This window comes from Letharia lupina (genome assembly GCF_014066315.1).
Source record: "Letharia lupina isolate WasteWater1 chromosome Unknown contig_13, whole genome shotgun sequence".
NCBI classification, from domain to species: Eukaryota; Fungi; Ascomycota; class Lecanoromycetes; order Lecanorales; family Parmeliaceae; genus Letharia; species Letharia lupina.
In genome coordinates, this window is record NW_023502982.1 from 415,345 (window position 1) to 426,067 (window position 10,723).

General features: G+C 51.9%; 3 protein-coding genes across 3 annotated transcripts; 1 reads left to right on the forward strand and 2 right to left on the reverse strand.

Annotated features, from left to right (window-relative positions):
- Positions 1–3,546: 3,546 nt before the first annotated feature.
- Positions 3,547–4,681, reverse strand: HO133_001615 (uncharacterized protein; the record flags this gene model as incomplete). Its single annotated transcript, XM_037292543.1, has 2 exons — positions 3,547–4,072; positions 4,131–4,681. The coding sequence occupies 2 exons, from the start codon at positions 4,679–4,681 to the stop codon at positions 3,547–3,549; spliced, it is 1,077 nt and encodes a 358-aa protein (XP_037151082.1).
- Positions 4,682–5,647: 966 nt separating this feature from the next.
- On the reverse strand, positions 5,648–6,656 carry HO133_001616 (uncharacterized protein; the record flags this gene model as incomplete). The annotated part of the gene is made up of 2 exons (XM_037292544.1): positions 5,648–6,326; positions 6,379–6,656. The coding sequence occupies 2 exons, from the start codon at positions 6,654–6,656 to the stop codon at positions 5,648–5,650; spliced, it is 957 nt and encodes a 318-aa protein (XP_037151083.1).
- Positions 6,657–7,551: 895 nt separating this feature from the next.
- Positions 7,552–9,312, forward strand: HO133_001617 (uncharacterized protein; the record flags this gene model as incomplete). Its single annotated transcript, XM_037292545.1, has 3 exons — positions 7,552–7,767; positions 7,818–7,888; positions 7,944–9,312. 3 exons carry the CDS (start codon positions 7,552–7,554, stop codon positions 9,310–9,312), a joined length of 1,656 nt encoding a protein of 551 aa, XP_037151084.1.
- Between the last annotated feature and the right edge of the window lie 1,411 nt (positions 9,313–10,723).

Sequence of the window (10,723 nt, forward strand, 5' to 3'; positions counted from 1 at the left end):
AAATATAGCGAGTACTATTTATATAATTACTATACTAGAAATAAGCTCTTTATTCGAATTATTCTCTTTTAGAGTTATATTATTATTCTCTCTCTTATTTACACCTATATATAATTTTATTCCAAGTTATATCGCTTAGATATAAGAGTTTTTCTAGCGTTAAAAGGCCTTTTTCGAGTTATTTACTTAATTTAAATATTTAAAAAGCTCTTAGCTACCTTAGTATTAAATATACCTAATTATATATCTATATATCTACTTATGTCTACGTTATTTCTATATGGCCTCACTGTTTGCGAGCACTAACTCAGCTTTTCTACCAAAATCAATCCTCGTCGGATTCTGTCACTTGGGTTATACTTGTTACTCATAAATGGTAATTCATCCTGCAGCAGCTTCTACCGAGCACTGGTCACGCTTGGTAGCAAGTTTTTGATCTGAGAAAAAGGAAGTAAATGTCTTAAGAGCTATCTGAATCTCGAAAAAGTGATTAGAAAAAAGAACGCCAGATCCTAGCCATCAGAGCATTCCCTTTCCCCCAAACCCCTTGCTCAAAGACCCTCACCCCAAACCCACCAACGCCCGCACCCAATCCCTCAAACCTCAACCGGACCCCTCAAACCACACCAAAAGCCGACGTCACCCCCCCTCCCCCGCCTCCCCCCACCCACCTCCACGACCAACCCCGCCAAACGATCCACATCCCCCTCCCCCGACGGACAATGATGGCCGCCCTCAAACTCCATCACCGTCAGACACTCCGCGCGGAAACACTCCGTCAGCAAGCGACTGGCGTGCAGATACGGATCCGCCAAGCCGTGCAGATGCACCGTCGGGACCGCCAACCGGTCGCCCATCATGCCCACAACGTCGGCCCTGCACCCGCCGCACAGCATGACCCCGAACCGCAACCCGGCCCACCCGCCCTCGCCGCCGCGCCCCAACCACAACAGCAGCGCCGCCGCGACCGTCCCCTGCGAAAACCCCAACACGCCCGCCATCTCCCCCGCCCGGCGCCCCTGCCTCGCGAGCCCGCGCTCGATGGCGTCGGTGACGGCGGCGATCTCCGAGTTGGTCCGCTGCCGCGCTTCGACGGCGGTGGTGGTGGTGGTGGTGGTGGTGGTGGTGGGGGAGAACCATTTGTAGTAGGGGCCGGAGTCGCTGAAGAAGGGGAGGACGCCGGGGCCCGGGGGGGAGGGGATGGGGGCGTCGACGAAGACGAGGTCGAAGTGCGGGCGGAGGGCGGAGCGGAGGCGGCGCGTTTGGGCGGAGAAGATGGCGGCGGAGGTGCCGGAGCCGTGGAGGCAGAGGATGGAGGGGCGGGTGGGGGACATGGTGGTGCGGAGGGTGGGGATGAGGGGGGGTGGAGGTGGCGAAAGAGTGAGTGAGTGAGTGAGTGAGTGCGGATGGTGGGTAGGTTTGTTGTGAGCTCTGGTGTGAAGGACTTGGTGATGGTTTGGAGAGATGTGTAGAGGGGTTGAGAGTTTGGATTGATTTCAAAGTCGAGGTAGAAGGGAAATTTTGAACGTTGGGGGAATTAGTTGTGTGTGCGGGACAGCCATTTCTTTCTTCTCGCCACGCCTTGTCTATCTCTGCTCACAGCCTTCATGTTCAGACATACCTACGAGGTTGCAACTCAGCAACCTACTGTTTCACATCGGCGAGACACCGTTGACAGTCAGACTCATCTCCTATTTGCACAGGATTCTCGCCCCTGTCATCACGTTGGTATGTTACATAAAGACAACAGAGCGCCCACAACGAATGGCAGTGCTCACCGTCTTACCGTCTCACCCTGTTTTGGACGTTGATACAACACAAGTAAGCATAACGGGGGCCAATCTCATCCTGCTTTACTGAGGTACCCATCTCAATCAATCACACCGCCCGACCCATGAGAGATATTGGCCCGTGCCATACAACGTTGGGTAAGGGTGATGATGTACAACAAATCCAGCTTCTATTCTAGGAAGAGGGTCCAACTCGCGGTGTTTCAGCTCGCCAAGGCCGCCGACCCGGTCATGCAGTCCCACGTGTGCCGGAACTGGTCACCACGTTGGTATGGCACGTGGGAGGAGCACAGAAAGTCTCCGAAGGGAGATCGTGGGATGGGGGGTTCGGTGGGGGATCTTGGGGATGGTGTTGGTAGGACATTGATGTCGGTCATACACTATTGGAAGATGCGTAAATTGGGAAGAGCATTCTCTCGTATTAGTAAGACATGCATTACCGATCGAAAGGGTCAACTCTCCCTCAGATGATGCATCTCGACATCGCACATGCAATGAACCAAACACTCCGCAGATCCCAGATGCAGGCACCAGACGGCTCGATCCAGTCATGCACCTCAATCTGCGCCATTTCAGCCACCAGTAAAAACAACCTCCAATGGTTCCCCCCCAACAACCCAGACACCCACCCCCAACATCCCTACCGCAACACAAATTCCAGTACACTCCACCCGCCAACATCGACACCAAGGCGACTCACGAGGCCAAAACCCGCGCGAGTTCCCAAGACCACCGCAAGGCAGTCAAGTCAGCCAAGCCCCGCGTACCTGCATAAGAGTCCCGGCCCGCCGATCTCACGTCCGTCATGCAACATACATAGATTCGATCACCTGATGCGACTCAGCAATCTCTGCAGCCGGAGCCCAATAAAACGGTCACGTCACGCACGCACGCAGTCACGAGCTGCGCCCCCGGACGATGCCGCTTATCCCTTCTTCCGAAGCGAGGTCGGATTAAAGTGGTAGGGAAGCATGTCAGCGTGCGATACTAGCGCATGACGGATCCGGATGGATGTGCGGGGGCAGGAAACCGTCATCGATCGTTCGTTCGGCCGTCATGCACCATCTCCCGCGACCGGCCCCTTGGGTCAGGCTTCCTGCACAACTGCGGTAAGACAAGGAGGCGAGGTGCGGCCGTTTTCCACGCCACGGATCGTGGTCTGGTTTAGGCTTCCGGTGGGATCTGCGACGCCGCTTGTGGTGGGGGAGTAGGGCTGGAAGGTGTTGGGGGTGGAGGTTTGGTTTGGTTTGGTTTGGTACAGCAACGGCTGGTTAGAGGGGATTGGCTTGGATGGTTTGGGTGGTTGGGAAGGGGTAGAGGGGGTGTTGGAGGCGCAGAGTTTGGAGTTGGGGATGAGGTTGAGGTATTCGCGTATTTTGTGATAGATTCGGCTCAGCGAGTTCAGATGAGGTTTCGGGTTCAGGGATTGTTTTCAGTGGGACAGTCTTAGATGGCAACTCTGAGCGGGGAAACCGAGAGTTGCAGAGTTCGATTTTCATAGTGGGAAGAGAGTGGCGTTCTCATCCTGAGCAGATACAGCAAGAGAATTTGCTGCTTCGACCAATTGGCGTAATTTCCTGTTAGAAACGCCAACAAGAGTTCTTAAATGAAAATTGATCAGTCTTCTGCTCCGATCCTCATTATTGCCACGCCATTTGAGCACACCTACGCATAGCCTATCATACATTGAGTGCACCCTTTCATCTCGCTCAAGAAACTCCACAAATGACAAGAATATCACAATCGCCATACATGCTCAAGAAAGACGATAAACAAGCTTTTCACCACTAATCTCCCCACGCCTGATGATCCCCACTCCCTCAATAAGCGCCTCAAACCCACCCTGACTCGGCCTCGCAGGATGCGGCCGGATCTTCCCCTCATCAAGCAGCTTCTGCATAACCCCGAAGAACGGGTGCGCAAACTCGCGTAGCTCTGGATCCGGCGCACTGCCATATGGCTCGGGCCAAGTGCAGCCCTTGCCCGTAATTCTTGTGGCCAAGATCCAGTCTGGCTTCACGATCTTGCGGGTAGCTTGGTTCTCAGGGTATGGGTCCAGAGCGGTGTAGCGTCCGCCTACGCGGCCGATGGCGGCGTAGCAGATTTTCATGGTTTGTTGCTGCGTGATGCAGTCCAGGGCGTAGGCGAGCTGGTTTTTGCAGTAGGCTTTGATGTCCTGGGCGCAAGTGGGGGAGTTGTAGTCGAATGCTTCTTCGGCACCGAAAGATTTGACGAAGGCGAAGTTCTTAGGGGAGCAAGTTGTGATAGGTTTGAGCCCACATCTGTATTCACGTTAGCGTGTCTGTCCAGCGATATCCCGTGGGAGATTGGGGATCATACGCTTTGAGAAGTTGGATAGCCATGGTTCCGGTAGAAGTACTACCTCCATAAACCAGAACGGGAAAAGGGATCTTCGCAGGCTCTTCCAGCAATTTTGCAGGAATTTTCAAAGAATAAAACAGCGCCATGCCCGCAGACGCAAGTGCAGTGCCGTAAGCAGCAGCAGCATCAGAGGTAACGTTGTCCGGAATCTTCAAAGCCATATCACCAGGCAATGAAGCGTATTGCGCAAAACCTCCACCCAGCGGTCGCAGACGGCTCATACCATCTGCACTTCCGCAGACGCGATCACCAATTACTAAGTCTTTCTTGACGGCAGAACCGACAGCAACAATCGTTCCTGCGCAGTCAAAGCCAAAGATGGCACCGGGAACGACAAAGTCACCGACCATCTTGGTGTCCGCGGGATTGAGAGCCACCGCCGCTGTTTTGATAATGACGGCGTCGGGCTCGAGGTCGATGACGGGGACATCGTGGGAGATAACGAATTCGCCAGCGGGACCAGCGACGATTGCTGTCTGGGTGGAAGGGAGGTTGTCCTGTCTGGCCATAATGATTAAGATGAAGAGGTAAGTGTTGAAGCCTCTGGCTTTTAGATAAGTTTGTAGTGGTGAAAATGCAGTATCTGAGATGGAGCGCTTGTAATAATATGAATGGAGAGTTCGAGCTTGATCTACCGTGCCTTCATGGCGTGACATAACAATAGACCAGAAATGCTGAAACAATGCTGCAAGACGTTATTTAGTCGAGACGCTTGCCATTGGCTCGAAGCTGCATTCAGCTGGGCTCGAGACCGCCTCTTCACTTGTCTTGTTGGTGCATGCTGACCTGCGGTGCATGACTGCGGCAAGCCCGGTTCCTGCGAGGCTGAGATCTCTGAAACTAGATTCTCACGACATCTTGCACGATGATACAACTGACCTGCGTGACCCTGTGTCATTGGACCAACGATTACTGCAGAGTTGGCGGTGAAGCTATTGAGTCTTGGAATGGTAGCATCTGCGTGGAGAGCAAGATGCGCCTTCGTCAAAAAGAAAGAAATGCGACCCGTAGAGTAACTGCTCGGACCCTAGCCTCAGCCTCAGCCTCAGCCTCACGCCGCAGCCGGACCAATCAGATCTTTTCTATTCTGTAGGCGGCAGCATACCAATATCGAAGTGAAACTCATCACAGACATCAAGAGCTTCGCAACAGCAAAATGACAACATTCAAAGAAAGCCTCAACGGTCGTTTTTATATGAGAAAGCCGTCGTCATTGATTGTAGGGCTGGAAACATGGTGATACCTAAAGTACTTTTACTCATTTAAATTACATGACAGCTAGGGTCCACCGCGGGTAATCGCGCCGCTCCGCACCTTGGCGCGGCCATTTTATCCCTCTTCCCCACCATTCCTTACGCCGGCCATCATGAAGTTCATCCTTTCCAATTCCAACAGAACAAATGAAACGCGGTCCAGAATGCTATGCAACTCTTATCATACATGACAAATCCTCAACCACATGACTGTTAGCCGCTTCAGCCTCTCCTCGACTGATAAGCGTCTTTCCCCAAGTAGTAGAGCATCGAGATCGGCCCTCCTCCCTTTCTCTTTGGAGGCGGTGAATCAGGCTGCAGCCGAGTTGAGCCAGCGGTTGGCTGCTTGTATTGATTTTGAGTCTCCATAGGAGCCCCCGGCCAGATCCCTGTGGTACTGGTGGGGCTATAGTGGCCTGGCATGTCGTCGAGAGGCACATGCTTGCCCGTGTCGTTCTTGGGCAATTTTCGGAGAGTGACACCGGTGATGATGTAGATTGCACATGCGATAATCTCTGGTACAACAGCCATGAAGAGGTAAATCGTGACGCTTCCGTAAAAATAGCTGAAATGCTTGTTCTGGGCAAAATCCACAATAAGGCCGTAGGTGAGGCGGACAGCGATGAGTGGCGATGCCATGGCGACCGCGTAGAGAAGTCTTCGTTCTCCCGGTTCCACATATACGATCTGTGCCATGAGCACGACAAAGACGATGAGCACAACGACAAAGACGGTCGTGAAGAGGGCAACTGCGGTTTTGCTCTCTGGGTTCAGAACGAATGGGGTTTTCGATTCGCTGGCTTTGATTCCGCCATAGACACCAAGACTCATCCCAGCAAGACTGAAGATGCTTATGCCTTGGAAAACAGGCCGTGGTATTGGGCGGGGAATGAAGTTGTTTCTGTTCTGCATGTTAGATCTGATTCGGCTTTGTGCAGGGGAGAAACGCATACACTCTAGTAAGCAGTCCCAAACAGATCAGAGTCAATGGCGAGAGACCGATGGAAATGCAGACGATAGCGGCCGTATAGACGCCCGTTGACGGATGCGATATCGCTATAAGCTGGCAGATGGCGCCTACGAGGCGGCAGATGGAAAAAGAAATCAGGAGGACCCAGCCAGAGCTTTTGGCAAATCCGTGACGCATCGCCAGTATGATGCCAAAGGCGAGAGTTGGTACAAAGGCAACGACTTGAAGAATGGCGACGCCATCGCGGTATGTGATGGTCATCTTTGATGCTGTTGCTGGAATGGACTCAAATACGATCGTACTGTAGGGATTCAAGATGGCAGAAGTGTGGTCAATAGAGAAAAGATTGAGACAATACTGCAATAGAGCGATATGAGAGACGGAGAAGGAAAGCCAAGACTCAAATGTATATTTCCAGGGTCCTTGAGAAGCACGCTCAATTCTGACAGCATAGATCTTCGCACCCCACAGCCCGCGGCCAGAGTCTTTTCGGGCACGCCACCATTTCGTATTTTGAGATCAAATCCTGTGCGAGGTGCATGCATAAGGAGGAGGCGAGCCCAAATGACCCGACTCGATCCTTGTCGGCAGGATCTGCGAGACCAAAGCTTGATCTTGACAAGGTTCGATCCTTGGGGCCAAACATCAGCCCCAGACAGGCCATCTTTGTGAATCCTACGTTTCGGCTGATGTTATGCATGACCAAGTTGGTGTTCCATGAAGTAAGCCCTCACATAAGATAAGCGAAGGCTGCGTCTACGCCTTAAGCGTGACAAGCGAGGGTTGCGCTGCGCTAGTAAAATGTCATTCGTGACAGACTTGTTGAACTGTGTCTAATAATGTGTTTGGGACACATGTAACATCGAACCACTGCTTCGAGGTGGTTTCAGGCAAAAGTCCTGCTGTCGTTGCTATGTTGGCACAGCAGGTGTCAGCAAAGATCCTCACGCCGAGGTACGGACGCTGTCAATTGCGTTGAGTCAGTGTTCTTGCACTTGTCTCGCTGCTTGCCCAAATCTATCGAGAAGAAGAAATCAAGATTCTTTTTGGCTCGAAATCTTGGAGATACAATATTTTGTCTTTCTAAGTGGCAGTCTCCTTTCTCATTGGAACAGTATCTTCGCGAGCCTTTGGATCTTGACAGACCTTCGCGACAATGTCGGATGTACCCGTGAGACCTGTGACTGGCTTCTCAGCTATTGTGGCATACGCACTTGTCACTTACAAACCAGACGTTCTGCTTTTCTCTCGGCCAAGCTTCTTTGGGACGTTCTTTCAGATTTGGACACTGTGCTTTTCAATATGGGCTTTCTGGAAAGTCATTCTGTATCCCAAATACTTCTCGCCGTTGAGGCATTTGCCAGGTCCTGAGGTAATTGGTCTTCTGCAAGATCAAGGAGAACGACGTACTAATGATTTTAGAATGCAAGTTGGTGGAACGGTAACGCAGCACGAATCTTTTCAGAGGCCAACGGCGCTCCGGCCGCTGAATGGTATGGCATAGATACCCCAAGGATTCATAGGAAAGACAGCTAACCGTCTATCCAGGCTACGCACAATCCCCCATGACGGTGTATTCCGCTACTTGGGTATCTTCAACAGCGAACGACTTGTGACCACTTCCCCGAAAGCGCTTGCCGAGATCTGCACGAGAAATTACGAATTTATCAAGCCTCGACAGCTAACGTACATCGGAGGGCAAATCCTCGGTCCTGGTCTTGTCCTGGCAGATGGAGACGAACACAAGCGACAAAGGAAGCTTCTCATGCCGGCGTTTGCTGTCAAGCACATCAAGGATCTGTATCCGGTCTTCTGGGAAAAAGCCAAGGAAGTGACAGACAAAATGACGGAGTTGATGAAGAATGATACATCGAAGGAGAGGGAACTTTCCACCTTCGACATAGGAGAATGGGCATCGCGAGCCGCTTTAGACGTCATCACACTCGCAGCGCTGGGAAAGGACTTCGGAGCAATTAAAGACCCAGAAACGCCCCTTAACCGCACCTACCGTATCGTCTTCGAACCTACACGTCTACTCCAAATATTTGCGATCCTGAAAGGCGTCATTCCCGGATGGATTGTAAACATCATCCCCATCAAACGCAACCTCGCCATGGAACACGCCGCGCAAACGATCAAAGCGACCTGCCGCGATGTGATCCGTGTCAAGCAGGAGAAGCTGGCTAGGAAAGAACTGACCGACATCGACATCCTCAGCATCATGGTCAAGAGCCAAGAGATCGCTGAAGATGGTATGGTAGACCAGATGATGACGTTCCTCGCAGCCGGCCACGAGACAGTCTCCGTCGGTATCACCTGGGCGATCTACATGATGTGCGTGCACCCCGACTGGCAAGCCCGTCTCCGCGCCGAAGTCCGCGAAAGCCTCCCAAGCCCTCTCAGCAGCGACACCAACATCGCCAGTACGGACATCGACCAGCTGCCTCTCCTGAACGCCTTCTGCAACGAGATCCTCCGCTACTGGCCGCCCATTCCCATGACCACGCGCACCGCGGCCTGCGACACCACGATCCTCGGCCATTTCGTGCCCAAGGAAACCCGCATCATCGTCGCCATCACAGGCACGAACAGGGACAAGAACCAGTGGGGCCCTGACGCCGATCAATTCAGACCAGAGCGCTGGATGACGGCCGAAGGCAAGCCTGATGCCACTGGAGGTGCTAGCAGCAAGTATGGACTTCTGTCGTTTATGCATGGGCCGAGGAACTGTATTGGCTCTGGGTTCGCGAGGTCAGAGATGGCGTGCGTCGTGGCTGCGTGGGTGGGGAGGTTTGAATTTGTGTTGAGGGATGAGAAGGAGTTGGATGAAAAGAATGTGGTTGTTTCCGGGGGAGCGTTTTCGGCGAAGCCGTTGAAGGGGATTTGGGTCAAAGCGAAGATTGTAGAGGGGTGGTAGAGATTGCTGGCGAGATGTTTAGTGGATGGTTATGACACTGGTTATGTTCAGATGGCTATGGCGCTTGGGGAAAAGCCATGATGGATTGTAGCATCAGGATTACGGCTTGATATCACAGGGAGACATAGGCTATTGGGCGAATTCTGCGCACTGGTATTTCGATTCAAATGTAGAACCAGCATCTGACTTGTGTCCGTCTCTCTATCTGTTTCTCTATAAATCGCTTTCACAGTCATACGCAATCAGACATCCTAACAGGAGAATACCTGCGGAACTTGAATCTTGACAAACAAAGTATCGTCAATTACTGGACATTTCATTCTCCACCATGCTCTTTCTGAAAGCAGTGGTAGAGCAGGCGCCCAGTAGGTCTGGACTGCGGAAGCCGTTCATAATCGTTGCCTTTATGAACATAGCGCGATAATGACAGTGTCGCAATGGCCTCGCCCGTCCCACTTGTCTAATACTAGCCCTAACCCTAGGCGTAGAAGGCTCTTAAATCGGTGGGCCTTCGTAGGCCTATAGGCGCGCTTAGAGCTACGGCGTGCGAGTTTACTTTCGGGGCCAAAGGGGCACTTCTGAGACGCGACGTTATTTTGGTGCTCAGCTCACATACTAGCGCGATCTCATAACAGTCAGCAAAGTAGTTGATTGGTCCAGATATCTACTCATGCTATTTCTGCTAGCGTACTCCGCCACTGAAAATCTGGGGGCGATATGAGCATGACATGACAATGACATGAAACAAGCATAAAAATGAATACAAAAACACCCTTCGCGATGGGTAAGCTCTTTCAGGTCAACCGTCAGCACTATATCTCTCGAAACGGATGATGTCGCAATAAGGGAACTTCAGGATCATTAAACGCTCCAGCCTCTTGTTGTGCTGAGTCTCTGGGCCCGACAGGCATGCCTGCTGTGCATCTCTTTCGCCTCAGGCCTGCACATATTCAGCTGCATTCTTCACGTGGCATGATCTCCCCGCGCTGCAGGTTATTGCGATCTGAGACCGTTTCAATGTCGTATCTGATCTTACCGTCTCATGTCACCGGTGGAGGCTCATCTGCATCCTTCGGTTGGAGGACGCGGTTTCAGCTCTCGTCTGACTGATGAGATGAACCGTTGGTTGGCACATTGTTCCCACGTACGGCATTGTAGCAATCAGAACTCGACCGCAGCAATGAGCCTACGCCGCTGTGGTCAAGGTAGGTGCTATGTCTTTTATATGGACAGTTCTGCTGCGAATAAAGCGAAATCATCTTGTATACACTTCAAGAGTAGGTATTCATTTGCCACAGAGATTCAACTCTCAAATTTTTCAGACGAAGTCAATCCCCCCACATCCTTCTACCGTACTGAACAAGTCACTCAACTCTTTAGGTAAGCCCCTCGCACATAATTAAATAACTTA